Here is a 16,733-nt window from a genome sequence, read left to right on the forward strand (position 1 = left end):
TAAATCAGTTGTTTGGAGTCGAAAGTACTGTAATCACAGTTTTTGAACAGAACCCCACGCAAAATCACATCGAGTCAACGAGTGTGGGGGCGGTAGGGGTGTTGTCTTCGTCACAGTAATCCGATTGGGCTAAATGCTTCCTCAAAATGGGCTTTGAACTTCACACGATATACACAAATAGAAGACACAGCCGGTGGAAGTATGCTAACTGTGGGAGAGCCTCAATTCAATTATTAAATTAAAGCATGCACACTAAGCTACTTATCTAGCTTATTCACGAGCTCGCTTGGGTAGCCAGTGGTATCACCAACAGCACTTCGCTAACTGTTCTATATCAAGAGGAGACTAGCTCGGGCTAGCAATTCAACTAGCAGATAGCTAACGTTACAGATGCAGCCATCAAACTACAGGTGGAAACTGATAGCTTGCTAAATTATTCGGCTAGCTTGAAGCATTGCAAGATTGCACCAAGCCAGACCTTTGAATTGGCTAGCCCCTTGTGCTACGAAGAAATACAGGCTCACTGACCGCTAGCAATCTTTTGATTAATTCAAAGACTGAGGGAATGGACTTTACATTGGACTTTGCGGCAGGATGCATAGGAGGTAAGTTAAACTATAGCTAGCTAGCAAGCACACCCTTGGATATATTGCTTCAATGATTGCTACGTGGCAGCAGCACCGAGTCATGGAAAGGGTTTGCCAAATGCGTCGCGTTGGAATCGTTTTGGATTTACTTATTGATTCATGGCTAGCAGTGTTAGTTAGCTAATGCAGAAATGTGCCTAGTGATGGCGCAAGTTTACCAAAAAAAGTAGGTTAATGAATGGAAAAATACTGAGTACTGTGAGTGTCTTGTCTGCTAGTCTAGCACTTTCTTTCCCCCATTGTTGTTTAACTCGCCATATTACATGTACTTAGCTGGCTAAACCTGTAGGTTTCTTAGCTATAGAATGTATATTGTTGATAACCTTTTAATTCTCTCACAGCCAAACAATTAACGTTACATTCATTTCAATCCAAACTATGTGCTCATAGTTGGAAGTGGTACAATGGGCAGTCCCTCAAGCAACAACTTCACATGGTCAAAACTGGTTTCAAAACTGGTGAATGTGAAGTAACGTTACGTACAATCTTCAGATTTTTCAGACGGGGGTACTCATTTAAGAGTTACCCCCCCAACACAAAATTCAACTATGTGTATTTCTAGACCTTAGAGGCGTTGTGAAATAGGACCTGTCTAGCTAAATTACATTTGTTAAAATTATTCTCCACAGGAAGTTATTTTCTTGACTTCCTACAAAGATGTATAATTGCCTTTAACCCTACCTCCTCAAATTATATGAATGTTGTCCGGTTAGCCATACAGACAAAGTTATTGATTAATAAACTATATCATTGAGCATTATTGTGATACTGTCTCAGCTACAGATAATGTCTTGCAAGTGAGGGTCAGACTAATGTACTCTAATCTGAAACTGCCCTAGGCAGGTTTAGTCCTGTGACACACACAGGTGGTGTCAGACAGTATTGCGTTTCCCTCTCTCTAGCAATAATGTCAAGGACAAGGGTACAGTGAACAACTGTTGATGGCAGTCCAGATAAGACTGTTTGTTCTTGTGTGTGATGCACTTGATATTCAAACATGCACCTGCCACTGTTGCAACAGTACCTCAGTGGTTTGAACTTAAATCATGGCTTGGCTCAGAGACTGATAAGCAGTTGAAAGCATCTCCATGCTCTCTACTGTATCTTTACTGTAGTTATTCACTCTATGCTATCCTGTTTTGCAATTAAGGGGTTGTTTTTCCTATTGGTTTCACATGGCTTTAACTTAGTATAGCCTACATTACTTAGCAGAAATCAACTGCTTCCAACAAGCAAGTGCTGACTAACAGATCTTTGTCATTTTCAGGTGCTGCAGGTGTTTTGGTTGGCCATCCTTTTGATACTGTAAAGGTGAGTTTATGTTTTCTCGTTGGCAAATGCCGGGCACGTGTTTATATTTTTCTTAGAAATCACACTGAAATTGAATTATCTTAGCTACCGTGGGGTTTATTAAGCCTCGTCGAAAGGGCGAGTTCGAATACAAATGACCCAAAGCGTTTGATAGAGAATTAAATAGGCTATGCATGCGCTTTTCCAATCAAAACATTTTGATTACAAATAATAAACAGCACTTTTTTTTCCCCAGACCACACAAACGTGGGTATTTTGGCTGTTTTCTGAACTAGTGACATCTATGGAAATATGGACCACTGTTCCCGCTACCCCCAAAAAATCTTACGAGTCATTTATTATGAGATAGTAAGTCGTAATTATCAGATACGTTTAGGGGTCTGTATCACATGAATCCAATGTGCACTTTGCATCAGGCCCTCCTCATGTATATCCCATTGTCAATGACACATTGTGCGTGTGTGTGGGAGAGTTGGTGGTGATATTGTTCCATATTAATGGATTGGGGAGTTGTTGGTGCCTGTTTGATGACATCTGGTTGACATTGACCCTTTTAATAGACTATTTAATTAAATCAATCTGGGATTGGTACATGCATTTTGACTTAAATTAATATATAGAGTTGAAGTCGGAAGTTTACATACCTTAGCCAAATACATTTAATCAGAGTAAAAATTCCCTGTCTTAGGTCAGTTAGATCACCACTTTTTTTCAAAAATGTGAAATGTCAGAATAATAGTAGAGAGAATGATTTTATTTCACCTATTATTTCCTTCATCACATTCCCAGGGGGTCAGAAGTTTACATACACTCAATTAGTATTTGGTAGCATTGCCTTTAAATTGTTTAACTTGGGTCAAATGTTTCAGGTAGCCTTCCACAAGCTTCCCACAATAAGTTGGGTGAATTTTGGCCCATTCCTCCTGACAGAGCTGGTGTAACAGTCAGGTTTACAGGCCTCCTTGCTCGCACACGCTTTTTCAGTTCTGCCCACAAATTTTCTATAGGATTGAGGTCAGGGCTTTGTGATGGCCACTCCAATACCTTGACTTTGTTGTCCTTAAGCCGTTTTGCCACAACTTTGGAAGTATGCTTGGTGTCATTGTCCATTTGGAAGACCCATTTGCGACCAAGCTTTAACTTCCTGACTGATGTATTGAGATGTTGCGTCAATATATCCACATCATTTTCCCTCCTCATGATGCCATCTATTATGTGAAGTGCACCAGTCCCTCCTGCAGCAAAGCACCCCCACAACATGATGCTGCCACCCCCGTGCTTCACGGTTGGGATGGTGTTCTTTGGCTTGCAAGTCTCTCCCTTTTTCCTCCAAACATAACGATGGTCATTATGGCCAAACAGTTCTACTTTTGTTTCATCAGACCAGAGGACATTTCTCCAAAAAGTACGATCTTTGTCCCCATGTGCAGTTGAAAACCGTAGTCTGTTTTTTTTTAATGGTGGTTTTGGAGCAGTGGCTTCTTCCTTGCTGAGCGGCCTTTCAGGTTATGGCGAAATAGGACTCCTTTTACTGTGGATATAGATACTTTTGTACCTGTTTCCTCCAGCATCTTCACAAGGTCCTTTGCTGTTTTTCTGGGATTGATTTTCACTTTTCGCACCAAAGTACGTTCATCTCTAGGAGACAGAACGCGTCTCCTTCCTGAGCCGTACGACGGCTGCGTGGTCCCATGGTGTTTATACTTGCGTACTATTGTTTGTACAGATGAATGTGGTACCTTCAGGCGTTTGGAAATTGCTCCCAAGGATGAACCAGACTTGTGGAGGTCTATTTTTTTTCTGAGGTCTTGGCTGATTTCTTTAGATTTTTCCCATGATGTCAAGCAAAGAGGCACTGAGTTTGAAGGTAGGCCTTGAAATACATCCACAGGTACACCTCCAATTGACTCAAATTATGTCAATTAGCCTATCAGAAGCTTCTAAAGCCATGACATAATTTTCTGGAATTTTCCAAACAGTTTAAAGGCACAGTCAACTTAGCGTATGTAAACTTCTGACCCACTGGAATAATCTGTAAACAATTGTTGGGAAAATTACTTGTCACGCACAAAGTAGATGCCCTAACCGACTTGCCAAAACTATAGTTTGTTAACAAGAAATTTGCGTAGTGGTTGAAAAACATGTTTTAATGACTCCAACCTAAGTTTATGTAAAATTCCGACTTCAACTGAAACCATTAATTCTTGAATGTAACTTAAATTCCTCATGAACATTGGTCTTACCCTATCAGAACCCAAAATATAACCTTGGTTTATTATTTGTAAGCAATCACTGTATCGTTTCAAAACCTGGTTAAAACTATTATTCTTATCTCATTGGTGTTCAGTCTTTGCATCCATATGTGAGAGTCCCTGTGTCTATGTATTTGAGTGGTAAAATTGTTCTCCTGCCCCATTCCTCAGCTATTTAGCAAATAAAGTGGTGGGGAAAATGCTTAGTTATTGGTTGAATCCTAGATTGTCCTTTTAAAAAGGTGTTGACCTGCACGACTATTCAATGTCCAGGATCCAGACTTGCTATCTCATAATTATGACGGTGCCTTTTGAGAAGTGTAACTTTGTTAAAATAAGGTGAAATATATATTTTGTTTACTTGGTCATAAAAAGCACATTCTAAACTTCATAAACACTTCCCATCTCAAGATGTTAAATGAAAATGACTATAGTAAGTGCCTATTATGTGCCAAATAAAGTAACAGGGTTGACGATTATCTTAAATCAGCCATAAATCCCCTCGGGATGGGTATTGGAAGCTTGAGTGGAAATTGAATGCAAGCTTCACAAAACATTTTTAATTACTAAAACATTTCTAGCCTGTCTATGGGTAACAGGGTTAACGTTATGCTTGACCTGCTCAGTTTTCCCCCACAAAACACTAGAAAATGCCCAAAAGGCATAGAACCAGCTGACCTGCTTTTACACTATGAATATACTTTGATGTTCAATGTTTCTTTTGAAAAACACATTTTAGAAAGGAATAGATTTACCGTATTAAAACGATAGTTCACATAACAGGGTTGACCTTAAAATGAGGGGCAGATGTAAATAAATCACATATCACATGAAATAAATAATCTTCAGATTTGAATTTGTTAAAGTTACTAGGGCTTTACAATTATGGTGAAACTTGGAGACATTGAGAATTTTTTTGGGGATAAGTGGGTTGAAATCTTCCTAGAATTGACACACGGTTGGTTGTCAAGGCAGAGGGCTAAGTATTTTGTAAACATGTACTTTGTTCCATTAGGTAATTTCTAGTAAAGTTATACCAGTCATAGCAAAGTTACTTAGGCTCAAAATAGCCTCTCGAAATGTATATTATATAGCTGTGGAAACTAAGAATCAGTCGGCTTAATTGTTTTATTATAAAAATGTCAGTACAAGCCTCATCGTATTTTCATACATGTAATTAGTCTAAGAGCTGTAATTTGCCGACACTGAGTACACATATTCGAAGATTCAATCTCTAAGCAACAAGTTACAACCCGTATCAGGATATTTGTACTTTACACCTGTTTGATATTTGACAGAACCTTTTTTTCCCCGTTGTGTATTCATTTTTTTGGAATACGAAGGCGCCGAGGGAGCGCCATGTTGATTTTATCCCTGAACGGGGAGGGCTGTCTTTAACAGCATAAAGTGTCACTTTGTTGTAGATGAGGGATAATCAACCTCTGCACGGATGTGTGACCTAGCTAGTAAGTACGGTCAAGGTCTTCTGTTTCTCCACCCGTGTTTTGTAAAAAATATTCTCCAGATGTACAAGCACAGAATACTTTTTTAAATATATTTTTTATATATAATTTCACCACCACACACATTGCACCTGACCCAACTCCCATACCTTAGTACACTACATTTGCCAATAGTCACTTATTCATGTATTGTCTCTTTTCCTTTCTATTATTAAATGTGGCAGTATTGTCTTTGCTTTTTTACTAACATTGAGGTGTCCATTTTTTTAGGTACGACTCCAAGTTCAGAGTGTGGACAGACCTCTGTACCGCGGCACGTATCACTGCTTCCAGTCTATCGTACGACAAGAGTCGGTGAGTACGACCGCCACCATGACCGACTCAAGTTCCTCACAGTACCATGTCTGTAGAACTCAACTGATGTGGCCTACGGGCTGGAAGTTTGAGACTGCTGTAGTGGGGGAAACACCAGTGGTGAAATCTTTTCATATTCGAATTAATCAGTTTCGAGGTGGTTGGCTCTGCATTGCCATGTGCTCTGTGCAGTGCCAACTACAGTTGTACCATTGGTTAGAACAGGACTCTACTCAAGTGTCTCTCGTTACAGTCTTAGGCTCTCTGCTAGGCTGACGCACATCAGCCAGTCTGGAGGGAGGAGGTTGGGAGAGATATCAGTAGCAAGGGTTAAATCGGAGTGTTGTGCCTGCTGCGTGGCTGAATTAAGAGAACCGCCTTAGCACTCGCGCAGGTTGGGAGTTACGCCAGGTTTTAATGGGGTAGATTCTGCTGGGCTGCCTAAACCTGTTTTTCATTGTGATTAGGAATTCCACAATTTTCTCTGGTGGAGTACTAGTGTTAAGCTATATCATTAAAGGAGTAGAATAACGGCATATACAGCACATTAGCATTATACCATTGCTTTATAAAGAGTCTGGCCTTGAGAACAGCATTTATTGTAGTGAAAGTGTGATGTAGCAGATACTTTTATCCAAAACTACTTTGTTCCAAGTTATTCAGCTTCATTACCTTATTACCCCTCTTTCTCTGTCTGCTGTGTCCACAGATGACAGGGCTCTACAAAGGCATCGGCTCCCCCATGATGGGCCTGACCTTCATCAACGCCATCGTGTTCGGTGTCCAGGGCAACGCCATGCGCAGGCTGGGCCACGACACGCCGCTCAACCAGTTCCTGGCTGGGGCGTCGGCGGGCGCGTTGCAGAGCGTCATTTGCTGCCCTATGGAGCTGGCTAAGACACGCATGCAGCTGCAGGGGCTGGGCGAGAGGAAGTCCAAGCAGAAGCTGTACAAGAACTCACTGGACTGCCTGGTGCGCATCTACCGGAAGGAGGGCTTCTGCGGAATCAACCGGGGAATGGTGACCACGCTGGTCCGCGAGACGCCGGGCTTTGGGATCTACTTCTTGACCTACGATGTCCTGACGCGCCACTTGGGCTGCGAGCCCGACGACCCCTACATGATCCTCAAGTTGCTGTTCGCCGGCGGCATGTCGGGCATCGCCTCGTGGATCTCCACCTACCCCGTGGACGTCATAAAATCCCGGCTCCAGGCGGACGGCGTGGGTGGCCACAACAAGTACAACGGCATCGCAGACTGCATGCGTCAGAGCATGAAGCGGGAGGGCTGGCGGGTGTTCACGCGTGGCCTCACCTCCACACTGCTTCGGGCATTCCCAGTCAACGCCACAACCTTTGCCACCGTGACTCTGTTCCTCATGTACATGCGGAACGACGAGGGCGGCATCACAGACTGCGAGCCCCTACCCGCCCACTCCTCACTCACTGCAAGCCCACAGCAGGCCCAGCCCTCAAGCCTGTGACCTGGGGAAGATGGTGCTTCTGCTCTGGTGACCCTTACTGGAGTGGAGGTGGTCCCACAGTGCACTAGTTAAGCTGCTGAGACCTGAGTGACTTGACCACTAGACAAAGGATATTTTTATACAATGTATTTTAAGATTGGAAAACTTTGGTTGTAAATATTTACGTGTCCCTTTTTGACCCTTGGTTTTGTACAGAGCAGACTTTATTTGTATTTTTTTTCTTTGGTTAATTAATTTGTCACTGGGGGAAGAAAGCACTCAAATTACTGAACTGGTCATCCTGGTTACAAAATACCCGTATACATGTATGTATGCACAGCTCAGTATATTTATATTGCAGGGTTGGAGAAACGGATTAGATGTAACATAAAACTAATCCGTTACCAGCAAAATTATTGGAGGTAGTTTCGCTAGCCAATGACTGGAAGTCTATGGGTATCTGCTAGCAGATGCCTATAGACTTTGTCATTAAAATGCAACATCCATTCTGGCCAGCCCTTAACATTGATTTATCCTGCAATAGATGTCATTCAATTGGTAATATTAGTCTTCTAATGCATCTTAAGGGGAAAGTAACCTGAAAGTAAAGTTACTGATTAGAATTTCACATGTAACTAGTAATTAACGGATTAACCTACCCAACCCTGCTTATGTATGTCTGAAAATATGTAGTGTCGTGGCCAAAAGTTGAGAATGACACATTCATTTGTCTGCTGCCTCAGTTTGTATGATGGCAATTTGCATATACAGTGATCCCTCGCCACTTCGCGGTTCACTTATCGCGGATTCGCTATTTCGCGGATTTTCATAATGCATTTTTTTTTTTTTTTTGGTGCATTGTGCTCTGCATTCTGATTCGCTAAAAACTCACTCCCGCTTCTTGTATCAAAACATGCTACGAATTGTGCTATCATTTTGTCGTCTCGTGCAGTTATGTGTACGTACATAAAACAGCTTGGCAAATTTACATTAAATTGGCCAAATTATCTTGTAATTTCGAACATCTCCTAAACCCATAATGTCGACGAAACGGCCTACACGTGAGTCACTGTATTTGTATACATGTAATAGTTGCTAATTGTAAAAAAAAAAAAGTTTTCTATTTCGCGGATTTCACTTATCGCGGGTCATTTTCGGAACGTAACCCCCGCGATAAACGAGGGATTACTGTACTCCAGAATGTTATGAAGAGTGATCAGCTGAATTGCAATTAATTGCAAAGTCCCTCTTTGCCATGCAAATGAACCGAATCCCCCCAAAAAAATTCTACTGCATTTCAGCCCTGCCACAAAAGGACCAGCTGACATCATGTCAGTGATTCTCTCGTTAACACAGGTGTGAGTGTTGACAAGGACAAGGCTGGAGATCACTCTGTCATGCTGATTGAGTTCGAATAACAGACTGGATGCTTCAAAAGGAGGGGGGTGCTTGGAATCATTGTTCTTCCTCTGTCAACCATGCGAAACACTAACCCTAACCCACACAAAAAGGGCTTCACAGGCAAGGATATTGCTCCCAGTGAGATTACACCTAAATCAACCATTTATCAGATCATCAAGAACTTCAAGGAGAGCGGTTCAATTGTTGTGAAGAAGGCTTCAGGGCGCCCAAGAAAGTCCAGCAAGCCCCAGGACCGTCTCCTAAAGTTGATTCAGCTGCGGGATCGGGGCACCACCAGTACAGAGCTTGCTCAGGAATGGCAGCAGGTGAGTGTGCATCTGCACGCACAGTGAGGCGAAGACTTTGAGGATGGCCTGGTGTCAAGAAGGGCAGCAAAGAAGCCACTTCTCTCCAGGAAAACATCAGGGACAGACTGATATTCTGCAAAAGGTACAGGGATTGGACTGCTGAGGACTGGGGTAAAGTCATTTTCTCTGATGAATCCTCTTTCCGATTGTTTGGGGCATCCGGAAAAAAGCTTGTCCAGAGAAGACAAGGTGAGCGCTACCATCAGTAAAGCATCCTGAGACCATTCATGTGCGGGGTTGCTTCTCAGCCAAGGGAGTGGGCTCACTCACAATTTTGCCTAAGAACAGCCATAAATAAAGAATGCTACCAACACATCCTCCGAGAACAACTTCTCCCAACCATCCAGGAACAGTTTGGTGACGAACAATGCCTTTTCCAGCATGATGGAGCACCTTGCCACAAGACAAAAGTGATAACTAAGTGGCTCGGGGAACAAAACGTTGATATTTTGGGTCCATGGCCAGGAAACTCCCCAGACCTTAATCCCATTGAGAACTTGTGGTCAATCCTCAAGAGGCGGGTGGACCCACAAATTCTGACAAACTCCAAGCATTGATTATGCAAGAATGGGCTGCCATCAGTCAGGATGTGGCCCAGAAGTTAATTGACAGCATGCCAGGGCAGATCGCAGAGGTCTTGAAAAAGAAGGGCCAACACTGCAAATATTGACTCTTTGTAGTTGTCAATAAAAGCCTTTGACACTTATGAAATGCTTGTAGTAATGCTTCAGTATTCCATAGTAACATCTGACAAAAATATCTAAATACACTGAAGCAGCAAACTTTGAAAATGTATATTTGTGTCATTCTCAAAACTTTTGGCCACGACTGTACACAAGTGAAGCTTTCCGATGAAAAGACTAACTGTGGAGTCCCTAAGGGTCCGTTCACATTGCTTGCAGGGAAAAAACTATGCCAGAAAGGAAGCCATTTCATTAGTTCTAATCAATGATTCTGCTGGCTAGGACCAATGAAATGACTTCCTTGCATAGATGTTTACGGCGAGCAGTGTGAACGGAGCCTTAGGGCCCATGAGTGAAGATTATCTTGAGTAACCATTTTGGAAAGCCATGGACATTAGTTGGGTGCGACGTCTGCACTAGCTGGTTCCTGATTACACAACTCTTAGTTCTTGATAATCCTAATTTAAACACTCAGGGGCATCATGTCTGAGACCTTGTAAAGGTGGCACCTTGTTTATTTTACTGAAACACTCGGGATTAACAAATGTGCTGAAATCATTGCAGTGTTAAGTATGAAATGGCACGACCATATTGCACAGCTAAATGAGTGAATTGTTTTGATTCAGGACAAAAGTTTTTTTTACAGTAGCATTGTATTTGAGGCAGCACAGTCCCTAGCAAATGTAGTGAATTAAATTAACAGCCTGATTGTTACATTTTGGGCAAAAATTGTTACATACCAACTTAATATTGAATGATGTACATGTAGGATAATTTCTCAAATCATGACAAGTATGAGATGTATGTAAACAAATATCTTAAGGGTATTGCATCCTTTCACTGGAGAGGTTAAACCCTACACTGGATATCAAATTGAATTGCAAGTGCATGTGTTTCACAATAACTAACGACTCGTTTCTATATGCTGGATGACACTGCTTGTACAGAGTAACCTACTGTATGATGTATTTATACTGTGAACTTGGGTCAGTGCTTTCTCGTCTTATTTCTTTTATGGCACAATTTAAGTGTGTTCGTTGACACAAGGGCAACTCAACTATATGGAATGCTGCTTCCTTTGTTTTACTGTTACATAAAAACACAGAAAACCATCAGCATTTTGGTTGTACTGTACAGGTTGGATGGCATATGTCCAAAAGGGCAAGTAACTTTTATTTTGTACGTGTAATGTTTGTTCTTTATAGGTCTTAATGTCTTGCAACCAAAGCAATATGTGGAAAAAGAAATGGTTGAATAAAAACTATCTAATATGGAGTCTTCTTTGTCATGTCTTTTCAAGACAAGAATGTCTGCCAAAGGTCAGGATGCACCATTTCAATTTAATTTCCGACTAAGCCGAGATGTGCAGCAACGTGTTTACAGTGAAAGTTGGAACATTTGCCAACGGCGCCAGATCGGATTAAATCCTGGCCTAAGCCTTAGCATATTTTTTAAGGGGTGGATCAGCTTTATTGCAGAAAGATTGTTGATTCCATCAATGTAATTGTCTGCATCATTTCCAATCCCCTATATATTTTTGGGGTAAATATATATATCCATATACATTTAAGAATATACTTTATTCCCCGCAAACCCTACCATCCTTCCCCCAATTGGAGTAAACTAATAAACCTTCAGTTTATACATCTTATACACACTTAACAATAGTTATATTTTGTTTGTTTTTAGTTCTTCCTCTATTTCTGATGTCCATCCAGTTTGATTTCTATTTAACTGTGCTATTTCACAAAATGTCTGAACCTATACACAGTATATCTTGTTGATCAGTATCCATCTAGTATAGGTAACTCAAACTGAAGGGAACAGGCACTGCTCTAGAACAGGCAGACATTGCTTTTTAAGGCAAAACCTAGGTCAAAGTGTGTATATTTTATTCTAGGGCAAAACAAGGAAAGTATCTGAAATGCTCTGATAAAGTTGGTTTGGTTTTGAGAAAGGAGTCCTGTTGATGGCACGAGAGAAACAAAAAATTGCACTTATGTCAATTACCTTCGGTAGCTGCTAGATGAGGTTGTAATAAACCGTTTTCTTCCTACAAATGTGGTGCGATCTTTCGAATGGTTTTAAGCCACAAAATGACCCCATCACTGAAAGGAACACATACAGTGCCTTCAGAAAGTTCATTTTGTTACAGCCTGAATTTACATTTAGCAGACGCTCTTACCCAGAGCGACTTAGCAATTCGGGTTAAGTGCCTTGCTCAAGGACAAAAATGCCTCTTTTTTTTTACTCCTTAACTAGTCGGTTTGGTGATTTGAACCAGCGACCTTTTGGTTACTGACTCACACTTAACCCCTAGGTTAACGTTCTTCATAAGACATACCCCCCGCCCCTCTTCTTACCAGAAAGATGCTTGTTTCTGTCGGTGCGATGCGTGAAGAAACCAGCTGGCTGCACCGACTCCAATAGCATCTCTCGAGTGAGCCATGTTTCCGTGAAGCAAAGAACGTTGATGTCTCTCTGGAAAGCAACCCTTGCTCGGATTTCATCAACCTTGTTGTCAAGAGACTGGACATTGGCGAGTGGTATGCTAGGGAGTACTGCACGATGTGCCTGTGACTCAACTCCAGCTCACTTTAATAATGGAAATTGATCAAAAATGTATCACTAGCCACTTTAAACAATGCCACTTAATATAATGTATATGTATATACTGTACTCTATATCATCTACTGCATCTTGCCATCTTTATGTAATACATGTATCACTAGCCACTTTAAACTATGCACTTTTATGTTTACATACCCTACATTACTCATCTCATATGTATGTACTGTACTCGATACCATCTACTGCATCTTGCCTATGCCGTTCTGTACCATCACTCATTCATATATCTTTATGTACATATTCTTTATCCCTTTACACTTGTGTGTATAAGGTAGTAGTTGTGGAATTGTTAGATTACTTGTTAGATATTACTGCATTGTCGGAACTAGAAGCACAAGCATTTCGCTACACTCGCATTAACATCTGCTAACCATGTGTATGTGACAAATACAATTTGATTTGGGCTACCTGCCGCCCTTTGAAATTGACCAAATTTTGAGTTGTCACTGGCCTACTCACAATACCCCATAATGTCAATGCGGAATTATGTTTTTAGAATTTTTTCTAATGAATGAAAAACAAATGTATTGAGTCAATTATTCACAAGCCCTTTTATGGCAAGCCTAAATAAGTTAATAAGTAATAAAGATGTGCTTAGCAAGTCAGATAAGTTGGATGGAATCGCTGTGTGCATTAATACGTTAACTAAAAAAAATGACAACCCTATCTCTGTACCTCAAGCGTACAATTATCTGTAAGGTCCCTCAGTTGAGCAGTGAATTTCTAACACAGATTCAACCACAAAGACCAGGGAGGTTTTCCAAAGCCTCAAAAAGGGCAGCTATTGGGAGGTTTCCTACCGTTCTGGCAGCTGAGTTAGGAAGGGCGCCTGTATATCTTTGTATTGATACCACCATCCAAAGTGTAATTAATAACTTCATGTTCAAAGGGATATTCAAATGTCTGCTTTTTTGTGTCCTTCTTTGCAAACTATTGGAAAACTTCCCTGGTCTTTGTGGTGGAATCTGTGCTTGAAATTCACTGCTCTACTAAGGGAACTGACAGATATTTGTACCCCCAAAGATGGGGTACTCATTTAAAAATCAAGTTAAACACTATTATTGCACACAGAGTGAGTCCATGCAACTTGCTAAGCACATTTTTACTCCTGAACTTATTGAGGCTTGCCATAGCAAAATGGTTGAATAGTTATTGACACAAGACATTTCAGCTTAAATGTTTTATTAATTTGTAAACATCTCAAAAAAATATAATTCCTCTTTGACATTATGGGGTATTGTCTGTAGATCAGTGACCCATTTAAATTTCAGGCTGTAACCCCACAAAATGTGGGAAAAGTCAAAGGGTGTGAATACTTTCAGAAGGTACTGTATATGACTCCATAGTGCATGTTCGCCCCCAGAGTGTCAAATGTTTTTATGTGGGAACTCTATTATAAAAGACTGGAAAGACCAATGACGTGTCCTACTCTGTCGTTATGTCTTCTTTATGAAATGAAAGGGTGAACCCTTGTGCTTCAGACAGACTAGTCTTGCCAGACTCAGCAATGCGAAGAGACTACAGACAGACATAAGGTTGAAATCACTGACCTGTTACAGTCAAATACAACCAACTATTAATGTTGGACAAAGAGGAATGTATGAATCTAACACTAAGAAAGGTATGTGCATAAACTTCATTTTGTATTCTTGGGGGATAATATCTGTCATTGTGTTTTGACTGAATCAAATTACCTTAAACGAATAATAAACAAATGCCTCTGATTTCATTGTGAATTTGATTTTGTTACAGAAAAATGTGTCATTTTTATTCCTGCAATCAAAACCTTATATTTGATCTCTTTACAAAATATGAACACAAAGATATTACTCCATTATTTGAACAGAAATTGTAATAACTTAAAATATTTGTTCAACAAAACAGAAATGCACGTATACATTTTACATGTACTTACACCTTGCATTCATCATACCGTACATTCACCTTAGTGTCTGTTATCAAGTCAAGTCTTATTTCAAATGTGCAAGAAATACTCATTTTGTAATGGGGAACGAAGGTGAAGTCCAGGTAGACCATCCCTTATTCAGTATTCTTTATTCCATTTGGTGACTAATGCACACAATTCAAGGCCATGATGCCATTAGAGGTCCTGTTTGAGAGCAAGATTGTCAATTGTCCTGGAGGCACAGATCTAGGATCGGTAAACTCTCCCAAAATCCTAACCAGTAACCATTAGGAAGGAAAAGTGCCACACTGACCTTAGATCAGTGTCAATGGAGATTTAAGCAGTGATGGCTGGCTAAAGGTCGTTCTTCCTGGGTGTGTTGGTAGTCATCAGGGTGGTGTCACAGGAGTAGCGTAGGCAGCGGTAGATCTCCTCGGCTCTGGGGCGGCTCACACACGCCCCCTTCTGTAGAGCCTCGATAGAGCTACAAGTAGAGGAGAGAGAGAGAGTTAATGCTACTGTAGCTAATTATTGTATTCTCTAGTATATACACTACATGGCCATAAGTATGGTGGACACCTGCTCGTCGAAAATCTCATTCCAAAATGGGCATTAATATGGAGTTGGTCAGCCCTTTGCTGCTATAACAGCCTCCACTCTCCTGGGAAGGCTTTCCACTAGATGTTTGAACATTGCTGCAGGGGCCTGCTTCCATTCAGTCACAAAAGCATTAGTGAGGTCGGGCACTGATGTTGGGTGATTTGGCCTGGCTCGCAGTCGGGTGTTCCAATTCATCCCAAAGACATTTGATGGGGTTAAGGTCAGAGCTCAGTGCAGGCCAGTCAAGTTCTTCCACACCGATCTCGACAAACCATTTCTGTACGGCACTCGCTTTGTGCATTTTCATGCTGAAACAGAAAAGTCCCTTCCCCAAACTGTTGCCACATGGTTGGAAGCACATAATTGTGTAGAATGTCATTGTATGCTCTAGCATTAAGATTTCCCTTCACTGGAACTAAGCGGCCTAGTCCGAACCATGAAAAACAGACTCAGACCATTATTTCTCCACCAAACTTTATATAGTTGGCACTATGCATTCGGCAGGTAGTGTTCTCCTGGCATCCGCCAAACCCAGATTTGTCTGTCGGACTGCCAGTTCGTGAAGCGGGATGAATCACTCCAGAGAACGCGTTTCCACTGCTCCAGAATCCAATGGCGGAGCGCTTTACACCACTTCAGCCGATGCCTGGCATTGCACATGGTGATCTTAGGCTTGTGTGCGGCAGCTCGGCCATGGAAACCCATTTCATGAAGCTCCCGACAAACAGTGCTTGTGTGGACGTTGATTCCAGAGGCGGTTTGAACCATAGTGAGTGTTGCAACCAACAGACCATTTTTACGCACTACATGCTTCAGCACTCGGTGGTCCCGTTCTGCGGCTGAGTCGTTGCTGCTCTTAGATGTTTCCACTTCACAATGACAGAACTTACAGTTGACCGGGGAATCTCTAGCAGGGCAGACATTTGACGAACTGACTTGTTGGAAAGGTGGTATCTTATGACGGTGCTACGTTGGAAGTCACTGAGCTCTTCAGTATGGGCCATTCTACTGCCAATGTTTCTCTATTGAGATTGCTTGGCTGTGTGCTCAATTTTATACACCTGTCAGCAACGGGTGTGGCTGAAATAGCTGAATCCACTAATTTGAAGGGGTGTCCACATACACTACATGGCCAAAAGTATCTGATGGTATCAAATATTAAAGATTCTGCAGCACATTAAAAGAGAAATTTCACAATTGTTCAACTTCATCTCCAGCACCACCCCAACATACTATATGTGAAAATGGCACATTTCTATGTTTTGTGGGGGGAAAAAAGATTGCGAAAGATAATTGTTTCCAATGACATCGACCAATTAGTAGCTAATGCCTACTTACAATTGGTCAAAATCACACGATGCACACCAATGATCTATCTTTTTTACCACAAAACATACAAACGCACCATTTTCACATATGTTGATGTTGGGGTGGTGCTGGAGATGATGAATATGAAGTTGCCCTTTGACGTCTGAATGTTTATCGTGTTGTAGGGGTTTTTCTACACCAGACTGAAGAAGACATTTCCATATCCACATATGCAACTGGGGGTATTTCTATAAATAAAAAGGGGCCATTGGGATAAACCAAAAAATTGTTTAAAACAAAAATAATTTTTATGCAGTTCCACATGTGTACTTAGAGGAATATATGCA

At 41.3% G+C, this 16,733-nt stretch overlaps 2 protein-coding genes across 6 annotated transcripts in view; one reads left to right on the forward strand and one right to left on the reverse strand.

The window, feature by feature from the left end:
* The first annotated feature begins 74 nt into the window (after positions 1-74).
* Positions 75-11,216, forward strand: LOC139530541 (mitochondrial basic amino acids transporter-like). Of its 2 annotated transcripts, XM_071327046.1 has the most exons (4): positions 75-605; positions 1,915-1,958; positions 5,944-6,027; positions 6,737-11,216. In XM_071327046.1, the coding sequence occupies exons 1-4, from the start codon at positions 566-568 to the stop codon at positions 7,508-7,510; spliced, it is 942 nt and encodes a 313-aa protein (XP_071183147.1). In that variant the 5' UTR covers positions 75-565; the 3' UTR covers positions 7,511-11,216. The 2 variants fall into 2 exon arrangements, with proteins under 2 accessions (XP_071183147.1, XP_071183149.1); XM_071327048.1 differs by lacking the exons at positions 75-605; positions 1,915-1,958 and adding an exon at positions 1,979-5,676.
* A 3,080-nt stretch (positions 11,217-14,296) lies between these two features.
* Positions 14,297-16,733, reverse strand: part of fancm (FA complementation group M) — a 75,006-nt gene continuing 72,569 nt past the window's right edge. For all 4 annotated transcript variants that reach the window (XM_071327044.1, XM_071327045.1, XM_071327043.1 and 1 more), the window contains one exon: positions 14,297-14,962. In XM_071327044.1, the coding sequence (XP_071183145.1) occupies positions 14,833-14,962 (130 nt within the window). In that variant the 3' untranslated portion in view covers positions 14,297-14,832. The remainder of the gene's footprint in view (positions 14,963-16,733) is intronic.

This window comes from Salvelinus alpinus, chromosome 9 (assembly GCF_045679555.1).
Source record: "Salvelinus alpinus chromosome 9, SLU_Salpinus.1, whole genome shotgun sequence".
Taxonomy (NCBI): Eukaryota; Metazoa; Chordata; class Actinopteri; order Salmoniformes; family Salmonidae; genus Salvelinus; species Salvelinus alpinus.